Below are 20,718 nucleotides of genomic sequence, written 5' to 3' on the forward strand. Positions count from 1 at the left end.
ATTAAACGTTTCTTCAATTTTTTGTGTTCGTTTGTTTAACACTCTATATACAACCGAATTGTTCGAATATCCTAGAAATATTCCTTCATCAGCTTTAGCTTGAAATTTTGAAAAATTATCTTTCAGATTCATAATAAATCACCTGCAACCAAAAACCTGAAAGAATTTGACATTAGGTTTTCAATTGTTTAGTATTTCATATGGAGTGATATTAAATCGTCTATGAATAAAAGATCGATTCTGAGTAAAACATGTTGTTGATACAGCTTTGGCCCATAGGTACTGAGGAAGATTTGCCTATGTCAACATTGTTCTTGTTGCTTCGCATAATGACCTATTTCTTCTTTCAACAACACCATTTTGTTGAGGTGTATATGGTGATGAGAAATTATGCGAAATCCCTTTTACTGTTAAAAACGAATCCAACACATTATTCTTAAACTCATACCCCTTATCACTTTTGATTCTTCGAACATTCTTTTTCAGACTCATCTCTATTTTCTTGGTAAATTCGATCATTGTTTGAGCAACTTCAAAATTTAACCTGAGAAAATATACCAAAGTGAATCATGAAAAATCATTAACAATAACCAAAATGTACCGTTTCTTGTTGAGTGTGTCAACAGTTGATGGTCCACAAAGATCAATGTTAAGTAATTCCAACGATTCAACAATTTCGAATCTATGACGATTGTCAAATTTCAGCACAGGTAAACCACAAACTAAGTCTTCTGTAACCAGCTTATTCAAGTTTTGACTATTAAGATGTGATAAACGCCTATGCCTCAACCATATTACATCATTTAAGGCTTTCGAAAGCAGACACACGGATGGTTTGCCTAAAATTGGTTTGATATCAAGCATGAGCATGTCTCCATATCTTTTCGACTTTAATAACACTTCATTCTTTTCAACTTTTGATATTATGCTCCCTTCTTCGTTAAACACAACTTGATTCCCAGTGCCCACAAAAAGTTGCGAAACACTTATCAAATCGTCTTGAAGACCTTCCACATATGCAACTCGATTTACAGTGAATCTGCCATTTGTTACTTTGCCATAACCTTTGACTTGACATTTATGATTATTTCCAAACTTCACCACTCCAGCATTTTCAAGACTTCGAAAATCTCTTAACTTCTCCTTTCTTCCAGTCATGTGAAGAGAGCAACCACTATCAATATATCATTTCTCATCATATTTCTTGTCACACAAAACCTGCATTTAATTAAATTATTTAGGTACCAAAGGCTTTTTGGGTCCTTGGTTATTAGCTTGAAACAAAGAATGAAATTTCAAACTCAAAGCCAAAGTTCGAACTTTTGTTTTAACACTATCAATTAAGTCAACATCATTAGTTAAAGATATTGAAACATAATTTTTCGATAGTTTTGGACTTTCATTTGATTCCACCTCAGGCTTCTCAATTCGTGTAACTTTGTTGATTGGTTGCCATCTCAGAACCGGAATATTCGAATCTTTAGAAGTAGAACTTTGTGTTGAAGATTCATTCAAATACTCTTCATAAGCATTTTGAATCTGTTGTTGAGAAAACTTTCCTACTTGAAAATTTTTCCCTTGTCCTTCAAGCCAATGATTGATTGATTTCACTTCCGAAGTACTTTTTGAGTATGAAACCTTTGTTTCTTTTTGAACAGACGGATTTGGAAAATTTGGTTTTTGTGGAGTGAATTTGACATTAGTTTGATAATTTTTTGATTTTCAAATATTGTCATATTTTCGAACATTCACAACGTTGTGACTTGTTTTAAAATTTTGAGAGTTGACAATCTTTCGAACATTTTCAACCTTTTGATTTGTATCACTTTTATGCTTAGTTGAAGGCAATGAGTCCATTACATTTGTTGCATAATGAAAAGAAGTGTTTGGTGATTTTCTTTTGAAAAACGTCTCTTGATGATTTGTTGTTTGAGAACTCATTGATGAGTTTAATTTTCAAAAATTGTTGATTTTTCGTTCTCGTGAATCAGACACAACTTTGGATTTTGATAGTGCGGGATTTTTCTTTTTCCTTGTTGATTCGAATGTTTGTTTTTTGTTTAACACTACTTGCCAAAAAATGTCTTTGTGTGCTTTTCTTTTTGAAACTCCTTTTTCTTTTGAAAAATTTTCAACAAGTATTTTATATTCTGGTGAATTAAGTTTCACAACTTGATATGTATCAACAATTTCTTGTTTAAAAACTTATTTTTCTTTTTCAGATTTTACAACCCATTTTCGTGTTGATTTTGTCTTTGAAAAACATACGAATTCTTGGTTAGGTTGTTTTCAACAGTGCTTTGATTCGAAAAGAATCCTTCGTCTAAAGTTCTTTTGTTTTCTTCTTCAACCAATTTATTAAACTCTTGCTTGATGTTTTTAGCATTTCCAGTAGTGACAAATACTTGATTTGGAAAAACTACTTCATCTGTGCATGTAAAATTTGGATAAACGACAGTATTAGTTTCGAAATAGTGAGCACCTTTTTCATTCATCACTTTGTCAAACATTTCTGAGCCTCCATAAACTTGTTCAACAACAACTCTTGGAATAGATGTTTCATTCGAAACATTCTTTTCTGACTTATTATTAAACAAAACGTTGACATCGTCCTCCTCATCATCACTACTATCTATTTGACTATCTCGTATTTCCACATCATCAAAGTCACAAACATTCGAAGTAGAGGGTTTTCCAATGTCATCCTTAACTTTCAAATCATTAACAATTTCTTTACCTTTGATCTTAGATGTGACATTAATGATAGATAATTGAAAACAATCAATACTTTCCTCTTCTTCAATTTCACTGATTTCACTAACATTATCCGAGTTATCATCAACATCAGCAAAATTGAATTGAGAGTCAAGTTTCGAATGTCCAGTTCTTTTCAAAATTTCACTAGTTCATCTTTTGTCAAACTTTCATTCACAATTTCAACAAGTTCATCAGCATTTAGAAATTCATCTATCTTAACAATACCATAAGCATATCTATCATCTGGCACTTTGAAATAATCAGCTATGGTATTTTCACAATCATATGAAATGATATCAACTTTTTCTCTCTCATAGACAAGAAAGGGTAACAACTTACGATGTTGTTCTTTGCTAATCTCAGATGAATGATGTAAAGCAATTAATTTTGCATACAAACACTTAGCTGAATTACAATAGATGTTTCGTTGAGCAAGTAACATCCTAACATCCTTATCTAGATTTTCCCTATGAGTATTAACATACTTTAATTGTAATTCTAGATACTCTACTTTTCTTCGTTTTGTGTCAAGTAACTTTTGTGTCCCTAGCGGTTGATTATTAAGTTTCTTTGCTTCATTACTAGCAGACACAACAATAGCATCAAAGTAAGAAAGTATCATCAAAAGCAATTATTTCAGAATCATATGCTTGTAAAGGAATGTTAAATGACTCAAGAATAGAGCGTACCTTTGTTGTCATTGGATATTTGTCGCTTGACTTCGTCATGAAGCATCGACCAGTCACTTCTTCTTCTCCATCCTCAAACTTAGTAAACATACAACCATGAGTGGGATGCCTCATCTCTCATCATCAGATCCAGATGACCAGATCTGATAAGTGCCATCTTCTTCATATTCTCCTCTTGCCACAAGGACATTCCCTTAGCCTTTATACGAACCTCTTCAAGCTTTTCAGAGTAGTATGCTTCGTTCTTTACTCTATTCTTCTTCTCATATTTCATACGAGGCATGCAATCATTCACAAGATGGTTTGCTCCATTGTAATATTGACAATCTATTCCTGAATCACCTTTCAACTTCTTCTCTGTCTTGGATTCTTTCCCCTTTTCATCATTCTTCTCAATCTTTTCAAATTTCTTATTCTCGTCCACACCAGACTTTACGAAATTTCCTTTTCCATCACTTTGCTTTCCTTTGGGATTAAAAGGCTTCTTGAAAAACTTTTTAACTCAATTGTTCGAGTAAAAAGCTATAGCTTCATCATCAAAGTTCATGAGAAAACCTTTTCATCTGAACCCTCTTTTTCAATAGTCTCTACCTCAGATACTTTAGAAACCAGATCTAGAGATCCTCCTATGCCCTGTTTTGCCTCTTCCATCATTTCTGAAACTTCACTTTCGTGTGTTGTCAGTTGGTTGTACATATCATTTAGAGATGAACAATCAAAACTTTGTTGTTTTTTGATCATCATACTCACACTCCTCCACTCCTTACGAAGTCCTATGACAAAAGTAAGATTGAACTCCATTAAGGACCTTGTGGTTCCATACCTATTGCATCGGTAAATCAACTCATTCAGAAGATCATAATAACCTTCAATTGTTTCATTTTCCTTTTATCTGAACTCCTGCAGCTCTACCAAACATTTCTTAACTTAATTGATCTTCGTCTTCTCACGCCCCTGATACTTCTCCTTGAGAGTGATCTAGATATCCTTAGTAGTTTTACAACCACGAATGTAGTTGTAAACAAAAGGTGGCAACGCACCTCTCAGCTCTCTGATACAATGTTTCTCATTGTTTTCCAGCCTTGTGGATTGATTTTCAACAGTAGAAGTTGTGGTAGATGAACCAATGTTCTAAACATTTTCTGAAGGTTGAACTATTCCTTTGATGCAATTCCATAATTCCTCATCCAGTCCATTCAGATAGTCTTCCATTCGATCCGCCCATTGATCGTAATACTCTGGAATCAACATCGGAATTTTTGTTGATGATCCAAGTAGATGAGAATAAGAAGTCATTTTATTCAAGTTGAAGTTCACCATTGATGAATAAGCGAGAAAATTCAGAAAACTTAATGAATTAGAATTTTGATCAAATGAATTGCTCTGAAGCTTGTAATCGACCACTCGATTATACTGTTCAAATGCATAATGCAATCAAATCTTTAGATCAGACGATATTTTCAGAACCAAAACGCGGAAAACTTTTTGAGACGAGAAATGACTCAAAAACAAGCAAAAGATCAATTAAGAACACTGAATGTAAATAGAATCGGGTTTCAGCTCATATTACTCTCAAATGAACAAGAGTACAAAAATAGACAACATTTAGGAAAGACTTGTTATCTAACTCTATGTTCAGTCCCTATTTATAGGAAACTGAGAGTACAAAAAATTACTATGTCTAGGAGTTACGCTTGGAACATACAATGACTTAGCAAATACATTAAATATGAAATACATCAAATACACTTCGACTCTTTACAACAAAACTTCGAACCTAACAACACCTAAGCTCAAGGATTTCATAAAGCAGATTGAAATACAACTGCGAAAGTTGGTTCGTACCATTAGCAGTGACAACGGTTTTGGAATTCAAGAACCAAGCGTTTGAAGAATTTATGACTACGAAAGGAGTAACTCATAACTTTTCAGCTCTTTATACTCCTCAACAAAACGGGGTCGCTGAAAGACAAAACCGCTCATTGTGTGAATCTGCGAGAACCATGCTGCCATTCGTGAATCTGCCACTTTACTTCTGGACGGATGCAATTGGAACAACCTGCTTTACGAAAAATCAATTAATCATCAATAAGTGATTCTCTGCCACTCCCTTTGAGATTATTAATAATCGCAAAACCCAATGTCAAGTTTTTCCATGTGTTCGGTTCCAGGTGCTTTATCTTCAATTCTAAGGAGCAAAGCAACAAATTTGATGTGAAGGCTAACGATGGTATTTTCTCGGCGTATTCTCTAACTTCTAAGGCATATAGGGTTACCAACAAAAAGTCCAAAAATATAGAAGAAACCTAGAATGTCACATTCGATGAAAATTATTTGAAGAAGTTTCGGAAGGATGAGAATTAATCAAAGGAGATCTTTCCCAAACCGAATCCAACTACAATTCCACTCTCAAATCTCTACGAGGAGTTCATGAATTTATTCGATGAGCCAAAAAAGGCTATCTCCTCCAAATCCAAAGCAGCAAACAACAAGGAAGACGAGCTAAAGAAGATTATTAATGACGCTGCAAAAGATATGGAACATGAGCACCCTACTTTGAAAGACTCTAAAATTCCGTCTGAAGCACAAAGTTTGAATGCTACACCATAAGGGGAGGATTCTACATCAACCTTCACACCCGATTCACCTTTGTAGGGGGAGTATTGAACTCCTCCAGTGACCGATGAAAGTCCTCTCCAGGGGGAGAATCCTATTCCGAATGAAGAAGTAGAATATATTGTTGGATTAGGTGTCTGAGTTCATAACTATTTCTAGAATGTACTTGACCCGATTAGCATGATCCATTTGGGTTGCATTGCATAGCAATACTTGGATAGACTAAATGAGAGAAAGGACACTTAAGGATTATTAATATATTATAAGTTCTAATATATTAATAATAGTATTTAATTAGTATTAATCAAAGAATTAATTCGAAATTAATTAAGTGGTCAAAAAGAGACTAATTAAATATATGGGGTTGTATAGTGGACTAATGATCCATGGTTTGTATGGATTGGGCTAAAACCCAGAAGGTGCTCCATGGATAATCCATGGAGTGTACAAACCCATGGATCATGGAATATGGATAGCCATTACAATTAGGGCTTACATGCTGTAACCCTACTTGTGCCACAACTATATAAACAACCCTATGCAAGCAAAATTAGCACTATGACTACTACTACTTGTACAAGAAAGAGGGCTAGTTGATTTTGAGGTTTAGTGAATTTCTCGCAAGGTTATTCCAAGTGTTGTAGTGTTGTGTGAGACATTTGAGTCATCACACTTGAGGTGCTAGGCTCACAAGATTCTCAAGGAATCCAAACTACATAAGATATGTTCTTCTTCTAGCATTTATGTTTAAAAGTTCCCCATGCTATGCTAGATAGGTTAAGAACCTTGGAAAATCAAATTTGCATGTATCTTAGTAAACTGTAGATCCAAGGTTTCTAGGGTTGCATGTACACCTTAGGAGTGTTACAATGCTCAAGAACCAACAGTGGTATCAGAGCCTAGGCTTGTTTATTTGATACTTCATGCAAATTGTTGAAAAAACTCAAGTTTTCTGCATTCTGAAGCAAAAACTCGCCGAGTCCATGGGGGGGCTCGACGAGTCCATAAGTAAATTCATCCTACTCGCTGAGTAGGTTCGTGTACTCGACGAGCAAGAGCCCCAGAATGCAGATTTTCAAGTTTTTCTGCTGGAAATGGACTAGAAACATTACCCTAAACTGTTTTGGTGTTATAAAACTTGTTTTAGATGGTGTAATGGTTATGCTAATCCATTTTCAATAGCTATTATCAAAATTTCAAGTTTTATATGGTTCATATTATGCTTCTTGAAATTGTTGATATGCATGTTCATGAACTTATTAGTTTAGAAGATCATAGAAATTATTTGTAACTTACTTGTTAGTTTAATTCTTGATCATTATCTGTTTTAATGGAATCTATAATTTGTCCTCGAGTTACGGATTACCAAAAGTCACTATTTTAAATTACATTATGAAACACATAGGTTACATAAAATGAAAAGTCTCTCATTTTAATAAACCATCTAACTCATAAGTTATGAAAGATGAAAAGTTTTGAATGTTACGAAACTTGCCCTCAAGTTTTGGAAGATGTAAAGTCACTTTAAAAACTTTAGGTCCGACCGCTAGAATTTTAAAATTTAAAATTCAACCCTTATACTTTATAATATTATAAGTTCAATAATTATTATATATGTATAAGAACAAGTTGTTTTACCGTTAGTAGGCCTCATTCACGAAGCCGGTCTATAAAGGGGGTATAAGGTTGTTGCCTATAAAATGGCAGCTTAATGTGTGTCCACTCTCACCCACCACTTCCTTGATTGGTGGAGGGTTGTTAGTCGAACGGGTAAGACAAGGACTTTAAATCTTCATTAAAAGTATGATGAATATAAAGTAACTAAATGCTTTTATAAATTCCCAATCTTAGTTAATTTAGGAAATGTGAATATGGTGCTAACCCATGAAATTACACTTTGCACGTTGATTAAGTCGTTAGTGGAGCATGTGTGGTTAACCGGCACACTAACCTGGACTTAACAAGGTAGGCAAAGAGTAACTTAATGTTTATCATAGTATTGATAGAGCGCGTGTGGTTAACTGACATATCGATTGAGGGTAAATATTAAGGATATCAAGTAATTTGCATGGTTACTTCACACTTTGTTTTGTGATCCTCGACATCCCAGTCACAAAACCTGAAGGGCACACTCTAGATTGAAACATGCCATTGAAAAGTTCAATGAATATCAAGGAATCTAGGATTTTCAAAACCAATTAAAAATTAATAATTTATTTCGTTTTTCATGGTGGAAATTGGTGAATCGTCGTTCACTTACCTTTAAATATTTTATAGTTTGGATTACGGCATCCCTCTTCTATGTTATAAAATATTGTGTTGGGTTCTAGCCTTAATATTACATTTGTGTATTTTATTAAGGACTATCTTTATATCTAATCTAAACTTGTCTTTCTTCTTTTCAGATGTCTTCCAACAATTCTGCTTCTGGCTCAAACCCTACTGGCTCCTTCTCTCTCATGAACCTTTGTGGGAGAGTCATCTTTGATGGATCCAAATTTATGTATTGGATTAGGAACTTCAGGATGGTCACTCGGTATGAGGACAAGGAATATGTCCTGAACAAGAAGCTTAAGGAACTAGAGTCGTTTGCTACTCCTGAGGAGATCGCTGAATACCAGTAACATGAGAGAGATGCTACCAAAGTGGCATGTATCATGTTGGCCATAATGACAACCGAGCTCCAAAAGTTCTATGAGGACTACTACCCTTTTGAGATGCACTAGGATTTGATGGACCGCTAACATCAGAGTGCTCGTCAAGAACGGTATGAAATTATCTCCTCCATGATAACAACCCGGATGAAGGATGGTGAACCCATCATGGGCCACATGCAGAAAATGCAAAGTTATATGGACCATTTGCTGAAACTAAATGTGAACTTATCCGAGGAGTTGGAAATTAGCATCATTTTGCACTCCTTACCATCGAGTTATGATCGATTACGTATGACATACCACATGAACAAGGAGGAAGTTACACTTAGCAAACTTCAAGGACTCTTGAAGACCGTAGAAACTGGTCATCAGAGTAAATCGGTTGTTACCACTCCTACTCCTACCGCGGCCCCTATCTTGGCAATCAGGCAAGGAAAAGGAAAGAAGAGGAAGATACCTTCAAAGGGTACCAAGGGAAAGACCCTTGATGGCTCCTTTTCAAGTGGAACCAATAAATGTTCTGTCACCCCTTCTACTAACCCTAAAGAGGCTGAATGCTTCTATTTCCATGAAAAGTCGCACTCGAAGCGAAACTGCCCAAAGTACCAACAAGATGTGTAGGATGGGAAAGTAAAACCCAATCATGTAGGTACATACACTATATTGTCTAATAATTCACCCCATTCTAATTCTTGGGTCCTTGATATAGGGTGTGGTATTCACATATGCACTTAAATTGCAGGGACTAAGAAGAAGTGAGAATGTGGAGCATGGGAAGATAAACTTGATCATGGGGAATAGGAAAGCTTCACATGTCACCAAGATTTGAGCTTATTATTTGTTGCTATGTAGTTGATTAGTGTTAAATTTGAATAAGTGTTGTTACTCGTCTGAAATGGCAAGAAATATTATTTTCTTTCATGGTTTGTACAAACAAGGTTTTACCTTTTCATTTGATAATGATAGTGGTGGTATTAATGATTTCTTTAATAATGTTTTTTATTTTAAAGTATTACCTTGTGATGGTGTATATGAAACTGTGTCGATTGTTGATAACCTAGGAAATAATCTATTGTGTATCGATTCTTCCACTATGAGGCGTTCCACGAGAGTTAGGAATGCACCTCAGCATTACTATGGTTTCCATATTACTGCGAAAGGTGATACACTTATCAGTGATAGCACACTGGTAAGTCTGGATGAACCTAAAAGCTGCACGGAAGCCATGACAGGCCTTGAGGCTGCTAAATGGAAAGAGGCTATGGACAGCAAGATACAATCCATGTATGAAAATCAAGTTTGAAACTTGGTTAACAATGTACCAGGTCGCAAGATAGTTGGGTGCAAATGGATCTTCAAGAAGAAGACCAACATGGATGGTAATGTACACACTTATAAGGCGCGACTGGTTGTAAAGGGCTTTTCTCAAACTCCGGGAGTTGATTATGATGAGACCTTTTCACCAGTAGTGGATTACATACTACTCATAGGAAATGACATCCCAACTCTGTAGGAAGTAAGGTTCTGGGTTGGGAAGTGTTTCGCTATGAAGGACCTTGGAGAAGTTGCCTATATCCTTGGGATAAGAATTTTGAGAGAAAAGAATAAAAGACTAATTCGACTTAGTCATAGTACCTACTTGGAGAAGGTGCTGAATAGATTAAGCATGTAGAATTCCAAGAAAGGAGAGTTATTGTTCCAGACTAACGCCAGACTGAGTAAGACTCAGAGTCCGTGTACAGAGGATGAGATAGCAGAGATGAGTGGAGTACCATATGCTTCCATTGTAGGCTCGATCATGTATGCTATGACTTGTACTCGTCCTGATGTGGACTTTGCATTGAGCATGGTCAGCTGATATTAGGGGAACCCTGGCAAGGCTCTTTGGACTACAGTAAAGAACATTCTCAAGTACCTGCGGAGGACTAAGGACTCGGTCCCTCCTCTCGGTGGGAGTGATGAATTGAGAGTATTAGTGTATAGTGATGCTAGCTTTCAGACTGATAGGGATAATTTCCGGTCTCAGCCAGGCTGGGTCTTTACCTTAAACGGAGGAGCAATTTCAGGAAAAGTTCCAAGCATGAGAGAGTGGCTGATTCAACCTGCAAATCAGAGTATATAGCGGCAAGCGAGGAAACGAAGGAGGCTATATGGCCAAAGAACTCCATCGGAGACCTTGCAGTTGTACCAGCTATAAAGGAGCCTATAGATATTTTCTGTGATAGTGAAAGTGTAGTTGCCTTGGCCAAGAAACCAAGGGATCACGGGAGATCCAAACACATCGACAAAAAATAGCATTTCATCGGACATAGAATAGAAGAAGGACTCCTCATGGAAAAGAGGTTATCATCGGATGAGAACCCGACAGATCCCCTCACGAAGGGACTAGGCATGGTTAAGCATCTCTAGCATGCGAGTCGCATAGGGCTGAAGGATGATATTAGTTTTAGAAGTTAGATAGCTTTGAAATGTGTAAAGTGTAATTGACATTTGATGATGAATAAAAGTTGTGTTTATTTATGAGTAAAGTGTTGCTATCTTTTGTCAATCGTTTACTATCTTTTCAATATGCATGTTTTGACTTCTAGAATAATTATGTTATGTTATTTCATATTATTCGAATTCTCCACAGTTAGTCATATGTTGGAAGTAGATATGAGTCAAGACTGTCATGTAGTTGGTTGTAGATGTCTAAGGTGTTGGACACTGCAAAGTGTTGCTACAACACTCATGAGTGCTCATAAGTTCTGAGTATTGGATTCAACCCACACTCACTGGTATCACTTCATGGAATTTATCTCGACTGATTGTGAGACGGTAATATCATATAAGTCTTCAAACCTAGAGATATGACTTGTTGCCTATGAGTTGGTTATACATTGATTTTACGAAAACGCATTGGTAACTCGATGTTATAAAACGTGCCTTTGTGTATAATTCAACAAGTAGTAGAACAAGCATATGAGACGAAGTTTATATGTTCCTTCTTGGATTAGAAGCGATATCTGGGCCCCTCAATGATTTTGTGTTGACCCATGTACCGGGCCCGGTCAGAACTAAGTTGATGTGTTCAATTAACTTCTATGTCTAACAAATAAGAAATCTAGAAACAAACAACTGGACAATAAGTAAGACATTGCTCCATGTACTTTTCCGGCTGATATCTAGAACAGAGGATTATATGATCAGATATCTTAAATGGTGTATCATCATCATCTCAGTTCCACGAGATCTTGAAAGAGCTATGATTGCTGATCGGTTCCTGAATTCATTCTTGCAGTTACAGTTATTAGACTTATCCAAGTGGGAGACTGTTGGATTAGGTGTCTAAGTTCATGACTATTTCTGGAATGTACTTGACCCAATTAGCATGGTCCATTTGGGTTACACGGCATTGCAACACTTGGATAGACTAAATGAGAGAAATGACACTTATGGATTGTTAATATATTATAAGTTCTAATATATTAATAATATTATTTAATTAGTATTGATCAAAGAATTAATTTGAAATTAAATAAGTGATCAAAAAGAGACTAATTAAATATATGGGGTTGATTGTGTAAATAATCTATTCTTGTATAGTCTGCTAATGATCCATGGTTTGTATGGATTGGGCTAAAACCCATAAGGTGCTCCATGGATAATCCATGGAGGTTACAAACCCATGGATCATGGAATATGGAAAGCCATGACAATTAGGTTTTACATGGTGTAACCCTACTTGTGCCACAACTATATAAAGAACCCTATGAAAGCAAAATCGGCACTATGCCTACTACTACTTGTACAAGAAAGAGGGCTAGTCGATTTTGAGGTTTAGGGAACTTCTCTCAAGGTTATTCCAAGTGTTGTAGTGTTGTGTGAGACATTTGAGTCATCACACTTGAGGTGCTAGGCTTACAAGGTTCTTAAGGAATCCAAACTACAAATGGTATGTTCTTCTTCTAGCATTTATGTCTAAAAGTTCCCCATGCTATGCTAGATAGGTTAAGAACCTTAAAAAAATCAAATTTGCATGTGTCATAGTAAAACATAGATCCAAGGTTTCTAGGGTTGCATTTACACCTTAGGAGTGTTAGAATGCTCAAAACCCTACATATACATCATTCGAGGGGGAGAATGAAAATGCGAATGAGGATTCGGATGTTCAGTCAAACTTTGAAGAAATAAATGCCAAATTGGATCCAACATATGATCCTGATTGCCCTCCGTTGACCAAATGGACCAGAGATCGTCTAAAAACTCAAGTAATAGAAGATTCGTCTTTAGGAGTTCTTACAAGAGCACAAAAAAAGACGAAGTGGACTGCATTGTTCTCTAAAGTGGAATATTGCATTTTAAATTCGTTTATCTCCAAAATTGAACCTAAAATGTTCAAATTGCTCTTGACCATTCTGATTGGGTGCAAGCAATGCAGGAGGAGCTCAATGAGTTTGAATGAAACAAGGTCTAGAGATTGATTCCCACTCCAAAGAATGCAATTGTTGTTGGTCTAAAATGGGTTTTTTCGCAACAAGATGGTTAAAGAGGGAAATGCATTAAAGAACAAGGCGCGAGTCATTGTTAAGGGATATTGTCAGGAAGAAGGAATTGACTACGAAAAAACCTTCACACTGGTTGCAACGTTGGAATCAGTTTGCATCTTTTTGGCATACGCAACACACAATAACTTTGAAGTATATCAGATGGATGTCAAGTGTGCATTTATGAAAGGGGAACTAGAAGAAACAATGTATGTGGAACAACCATCAGGGTTCATAAACGAAAAGTATCCGAACCACTGTTACGTTATGGACAAAGCAGTTTACGGTCTAAAGCAAGCTCCAAGAGCCTGGTACGAAACTCTTACTCATTTTTTAAAATAGGCTAAATTTAAACAAGGATCGGCCGACCCAACCTTCTTTCGCAAGAAAGATGGTGACCACTTAATGATTGTCCAAATTTACGTTGCTGACATCATTTTCGGATCAAATAATCCCAGCTTAACTGTTGAGTTCCGAAAGTTGATGGAAACTAAATTTGAGATGAGCTCCATGGGTCCGATTAACTTTTTCATTGGTTTGAATATAAGACAGAGTCACGAAGGTATCTTTATCAATCAGGAGGCTTATACAAAGACCTTAATCTCTAAGTTTAGAATGATGGGAGATTCAAAGGTGAATGTTCCAATGGCATTCAGAACGAAACTAACACTATCTCTGGACAACCCATCTGCTGATATGACACTCTATCATCAAATGATAGGTTCATTGATGTATCTTACTGCTAGTCGTCTAGATATCATGTTTTCTATTTGTTATTGTGCCGGATTTCAAGCGAATCCTTGTGAAACCCACATGACTGTTGTCAAGAATAGCTTCAGGTATCTCAAACGAACATCCTCATTAGGAATATGGTACCCATCAAGTTTGGGTTTCTTTGTGCAAGCATTTTCGAATGCTGATTTAGGAGGTGGCGGATTGGATCGAAAGAGTACAATAGGAGGATGCCAATTTCTTGATGGCAAATTGGTATGTTGGCAATCTAAAAAGAAAACTTGTGTCTCACTATCAACAACTGAAGCAGAGTACATAGTCGCTGCCTCTTGTACATCACAAGTAATCTTGATTGAAAGTCAACTTCGTGACTATGGCATTAATATGAAGTGAATCCCTTTGTATTGCGATTCTAAAATCATCATTCGCATTTGTCACAACCTAATGCAACATTAAAAGACCAAACAAATCACACTGAGGTATCACTTCGTCAGAGATCATGTGGAAGATGGAAATGTTGAGATACACTTTGTTAGATCTGCTCATCAGCTAGCCGATATCTTCATGAAAGCCATGCCTTAGCAAACCTTTAATCATATTCTTTAGGGCTTACGAATGATAGAAGATGAATCTGTTCTAAAACCACCTTCGCAGTCATCAAGTTTTGATAGACCTGCGAATTGGTGTTAACGCTCGCAGTGACTCGTCGTCTGCTGTTCACACTGCGAATTGGTATGAACGCTCGCAGTAACTTGTAGTCAACTGTTAACACTGCAAACCGATGCGAATGCTCGTGGTGACTCATAGTCTACTGTTCATTCGTGGTTAGGAACTTCATGTATCCTTTGTACATTTTCTTTATTTCTTCTTACTTATTTCTGTTTTTATTTCTTTTTTCAGAAAACCGAAAATCGAAAATTGTTTTATTATGTTTTTTTTATTTCTTTTTCAGAAAATTGAAAATCCAAAAATATTTTATTTCTTTCTGTTTTTTTTTTCTTTTCCAGAAAAACAAAAATACAAAAAAAAAATTCTTTATTTTCATCATTTATTTGTTTTTGTAAAGTAATCAAAAATACCAAAAATATTAGATAATTGGGCAGGTTTGACAGAAAATATCTTGGTGATCTCAAATACGAATGATGGGGCAGGTATAAATTTTCTAATTATGCACTAGTTACATGTCCCTAGAAGCATGTTGCAACATGTAGTCCGAAGCCTCAAAGACTCTATGTTGAAGCCTTAATGAATCGATAACACCAATTGTTTCTTCCCAGTTATGCTGTTTATTCACATAAGTCATGAGCTACCTTACTCTTCTCACATTGAGTTAAGAGTTATCTGCTTGATCACTTTTGCATAGCGGAGGTACACTATTTCTTTAGAACCACCTCTTACCATTTCTCCATCACTTTTGCATTCATAAATGTAACCCTTAAGACTCTCAGATATCACCACTAAAGTTTATGGTTACAACAAAATCTATGTTTATGAGCTTAAATTCGTTTTCACCACGAATTGAGTGAAACCCCCAAAATCCAACACACACTTACGAATTGATGGTGAACAATTTAACTGTTCTAGTTTTTCGCCATGGAATTAACGAATGTCAACCATCATGGTGAGTACCATGAAATATCTTTTTTTTAGATCTTAATGAAATGTTCTAGTCTTAAGAGATTTCTTTCCTATAGATCCAGTTTTCTAATTTTTCTTGAGATTTCTATACTTATCCTAGTCACTTAAAATAACTCCAAAGCATACTTGTTCATATGGCTCCATTGGTCAGACAAGTACTTCATCCGAACGTTCGGCCTTATGTCAAGTTTCGTCGTTTGTTTGAAGGCAAAGCCACCCTTTAAGCTTAATGAAAAGAAGCCTTTCACTGTTTCTCAACAAACAAATTATCGTAATTCAATGGGAAACCACACAGACACTTCAAAGTCTCTCTTGACTGCGAAGGAAGAGATCATTGTCTAGGATCCATCTTCTTTATGTCTTAATAAACATCACTAGAATCCCTTAGTATAATGTTGATTTATTTCTTTATCTTTGGCACACTCTCGCACGAAGATCCTTGTGATTTTCCAAAGTCTGGTTCATGGTACTCATGATTACTTTCAGTTTCACGGAATTATTGATGGTTATTAATTGCAAAATTTTATAACTGAATCAACTGCAAAAAGGTGTACCTGAAACGACACTTTAAAAGGATAAGATTTAGGTGCATGAATTTGAACGGACGCTAATTTGACGCCGCCTAACATACGTCACAACTTCCTTTCACGCCTTTTTAGGCGACTTTTCAGTACTCGATGCAACCAACTGTCGGTTTCTCTCACTTACTATACGGTATAAAAGGATGTTGAAATTTTCGCTGTACTGCGAAAGAAGCCATTTGTGCTCCCCAAGGAAGCTCCTGAAGGTTTTGATAAAATGAAGTCAGGGAAGATATAAAAGGACAGTTGGTGTGTGGCTTTTCAAATGAAAGAGCGAACCAATGTAGACTTTCTCAAACTTTGTTTCTCTGTCATAGATAAACATCTTTACACCACATCATGCATGGAGTATATTTTGGATTTTGTAGGAAAATACAAAGGGAACAACAAAGAAGACAAAAAGTGCTTTTTGAATATGATCCTGTGGTACATCTAAGTTCGCAAAGCTCTGCTTAGTGTAATTCCGAAACTTTTTGAAGTTCAAAAGCGAACTCCACAGTAAAGGTCTCCTTCCTCAATCGACGCAAAGAGGAGATTGTTGGGTATTTAGCGTTGCGTCATTGTGGGCTTTTTGGTTTAATCATTTTGTATCCGGGTTGGGCCTATCCAACCATTATATATTACTAGGGTTTAGCTATTTAAGGTGCTTGCATGCACTGTCTTATGTAATCGTCTAATCGTCTTTTATAAACCCTAAACGTCTTTACAGTAGCAGTTCTTAATCTAGCTCTTCTAAGGCTGTGATATTTAATCATACGACATATTTGATATTCATTATGTGTTCTCGATTCTTTTATTTGTTGAATCTATTCGATCACTCAAGATTAATTCACAACAATATATATATATATATATATATATATATATATATATATATATATATATATATATATATATATATATATATATATTAAGTTAAAGGTTTTAATCGGTTAACCTGTTTGCAAAATAAAAAATTTGTTTGTAATTTTTGGGATGCTACAGTGGTCTTGGATTTATATTGTTGGTACGTCTACCCAATTAAAGAGGTGTTTGGAAGCAGTGGTTCTTACTATGTTTTGGGCTATTTGGTTCTTTAGAAATAGATTGTTGTTCGTGCATGCCAAACATGTTAAGGCGGTGCTTTGGGATTTCATCAAATCTAAATTTTTTATGGATTTCTTCTAGATGTTCTAAGCATAGTATTAAGTGGGTTAATTGGGTGCAAAACTGATAAGACCGATAAATTCTATATTCAATATGAAATGCTAAAACAATTCAGTTAACATGAATGATATGGAATGAAATAAACTCAATCTTCAATAACAAAGCACAAAGAACAGTTCGCAATTCGGAACTATTCTATGAGTATTAGACGGTTACAAAGATCGATGCAAAAGAAAGAATACAATGCGCTATATATAGACAGACTAAGCTAAGATATCGATGATGGACATGCCTATTTCAGAATCAAAATATGTGCACAAAAATTGCGAACACAACCATTTGATACAACAAATATAGACCTAACAAAAACCCAACATATATAGTTACTTAATGTTCTTTTCTTCTAGATTATTCTTATTTTAATATAATGTTGTCGTTCTAAAAAAACAATATTACTTACTAAAATTTATAGAATTAGATATACTACGAATATTATAAAAATACTACGGTATAACTTAATCAATTATTGTTCAAAAAAAATCAATGTTTGTCCACCTTATATTTACAACTGGTGAATATTCGTACATTGTACGATAATACAATTATATAGTTAAAATAATATTTTTTTAAAATTATTATTTAATATTTCTATTTTGAAACCCAATGTTAGTAGGAAAACAAACATTAACCTATTAGTTTTACTAAATATTATAGTTTTAAGTCATTTTGAGGTATATAATTATTTGATAACTTTATAAACTATTTAAACTTATGTAAATTATATATCAAACATATAATGATCTATATATATAACGAATAACAAAATATATGAAAAAATAAACGCTTCCAAATAAAAAAAACATATATTATAATATTTTTATTAAAAAATATCTATATATAACGAATACAAAAAATATGAAAAAAAATACTACCACTTTTAATAGCATAAAAACGCAAAAACATCTATTGTAACATTTATATTAAAAAAATTATATATATATATATATATATATATATATATATATATATATATATATATATATATATTGTAGCACCTGGTTCCTGGTACGTATTCCTTGTAATTAACATTTCTTAAATTATGCATTTTTGCCTTGGACTCAGCGAGTTGAAGGACCAACTCGCCGAGTCGGAGCGGGATGAGACGCGGGGTCTAAGCCTCGGACTCGGCGAGTCGGTTCCCGGACTTGGCGAGTAGTCTCTGTTTGGGAAAAAACGCTAATCCGGGTGTTTGCACCCTATTTAAGCACACTAACTCGGCCTCCCTTGTCCCTAACACTTCTAGGAGAGTTGTAGAGCGAAACACTAGTCCCTTTTTGTCCTTGTGAATGATTTTGGCCTTGTGAAGGAGGTTTGAAGCTCAAGAGAAGAAGAAGGATGTGGAAGAGTGCAAGGAAGAGAAGTAGATCCGATATCTACCGTACAAGAGGCTTCCATTCAGGTAGAAAAGTTCCTACCTTGATCACTAGTTCATTAGATACCATTTTTGTCCTTAATTGGTGGTTTTCAAGCCCTAAAACACCAAACTCCATGTGTTTGTGCTTAATGATCCGAAAGGACTTCAGATCTAGACCTTATGGACGTATTAGAAGTATAAAGTTTCTGTGGTTGAAGTGATTGAGGTCCCCATTGAGTGTATGACCTCATAAAGAGCTTGGATTTGCCTTTTGGAGCTTATAGGGCCATGCATGCACGTAAAGTTTGCAACTTTACGTGATAAGCATGCCCTAGGAACATAGATCTATGGTTTTGGAGCATTGCATGTCTCAGTTTTGGTCTATATGGGAAATGGGTCAAGGGACTCGGCAAGTCCCAAAGTGGAACTCGGCGAGTTCTATGAAGATGGTCTTAGACTCGGCGAATTGGATGAACAACTCGGCGAGTCCTATGAGGATTGCCCGGAACTCGACGAGTTGTTCTTCAAACTCGGCGAGTCATATGAACTGTTACTGAGTAAGATGGGTTTAAGTGTAGAAGGTCCAACCCTTCGTAGCTGCATGCGGAATTAGCAATTTAATGTGTAGCAATGGTCCCAGAAACCCAAATCCTCAAGATGGATGCTCTGGTGAGGATTTGGAATCGAGTAGGAGATCTGCTCGTGGGACTCGGTGAGTTGTTCTCGGACTCGACGAGTCAGATCGCGAGTTGGTCCAATCGTCCCAAGTAGCGAGTTATGGGTGACTTAGTGAGTAGAAGAGGGACTTAATGAGTTAGTACTAGGTTAGTAGAAGAAGGACTCGGCGAGTCTGTGCCATGAATCGGTGAGTCCAGTCAACTGGAAGTTTTTCTTTGACCAAGGAGTTGACCTTGGACCAGGGGTGGGTCAGTCATCAGACCTAAGGGTATTTGTGAGTGGCTAATCTATGTTATGGATTTATAGCGGGAGGATTACCGGTGCAACAGTCAGACATCTAGCAAGCAGACTTTCAGCAACTACTTTTCGAGGTGAGTTTCCTTTCAGTAGGAACGGGTCTAAGGTACCAATGCCGGCCCGTATAGACGATATCATAGTATCGGAGTGTGGGCAGAGCCCGTATCTCATAGTTGAGTTTGATGATGATATATGCTAGTGTGGTAGAATTGTTTATACTCGTTGTCTGTGTGATACATGTATGTTTTGGTTTAGTAGCTGAGTGTGGGCGAGGCCCGTATCTCTCAGATAGCGGAGTGTGGGCAAGTCTTGTATCTCCCAGATAGCGGAGTGTGGGCGAGGCCCGTATCTCTCAGATAGCGGAGTGTGGGCGAGGCCCGTATCTCCCAGCTAGCGGAGCGTGGGCGAGGCTCGTATCTCCGTGAGTGTGGGCGAGGCCCGTATCTCCTAGCTTTTCATTATATGATTGTTTGGTATGTGGTACGATGAGGGAACTCACTAAGCTTCGTGCTTACAGTTTATAGTTTTGGTTTCAGGTACCTCTTCAGCGAAGGGGAAGGAGCTGGCACGGTAGCGGCACATCATACACACATCTCGTTTTCCGCACTATGAGATTATTCTGGGATTTGTACTCTGACACTATCGTTGATTTCATGTTTTGGTTTTCAGACACATAATATGTCTTAAGAAATGATATGATCAAATGTTGTTTATTTTCTAACGTTTCGTGAATTGTTTAATTAAAAATGAAATATTTGGACTTGAAAAAAAATGGGTCGTTACATATATATATATATATATATATATATATATATATATATATATATATATATATATATATAAACATGAATTTGATATATAGAAACACTATTACAAAACTACCTTTTTTAAGTCTTCTTATCTCTATTCAAACACATGAATGCTTTTAGTGAGCAAAACTTACTTATATATTATTAATATAAGTTAGAAAGTGATGCAATGCAAAAA

General features: G+C 35.9%; 1 protein-coding gene across 1 annotated transcript; it reads left to right on the forward strand.

Annotated features, from left to right (window-relative positions):
• Positions 1–13,863: 13,863 nt before the first annotated feature.
• On the forward strand, positions 13,864–14,370 carry LOC111913421 (secreted RxLR effector protein 161-like). Its single transcript, XM_023909126.1, has one exon. It carries the CDS (start codon positions 13,864–13,866, stop codon positions 14,368–14,370), a length of 507 nt encoding a protein of 168 aa, XP_023764894.1.
• Positions 14,371–20,718: the final 6,348 nt, after the last annotated feature.

The sequence above is a fragment of the Lactuca sativa genome, chromosome 5 (assembly GCF_002870075.4).
Source record: "Lactuca sativa cultivar Salinas chromosome 5, Lsat_Salinas_v11, whole genome shotgun sequence".
Lineage (NCBI taxonomy): Eukaryota > Viridiplantae > Streptophyta > Magnoliopsida > Asterales > Asteraceae > Lactuca > Lactuca sativa.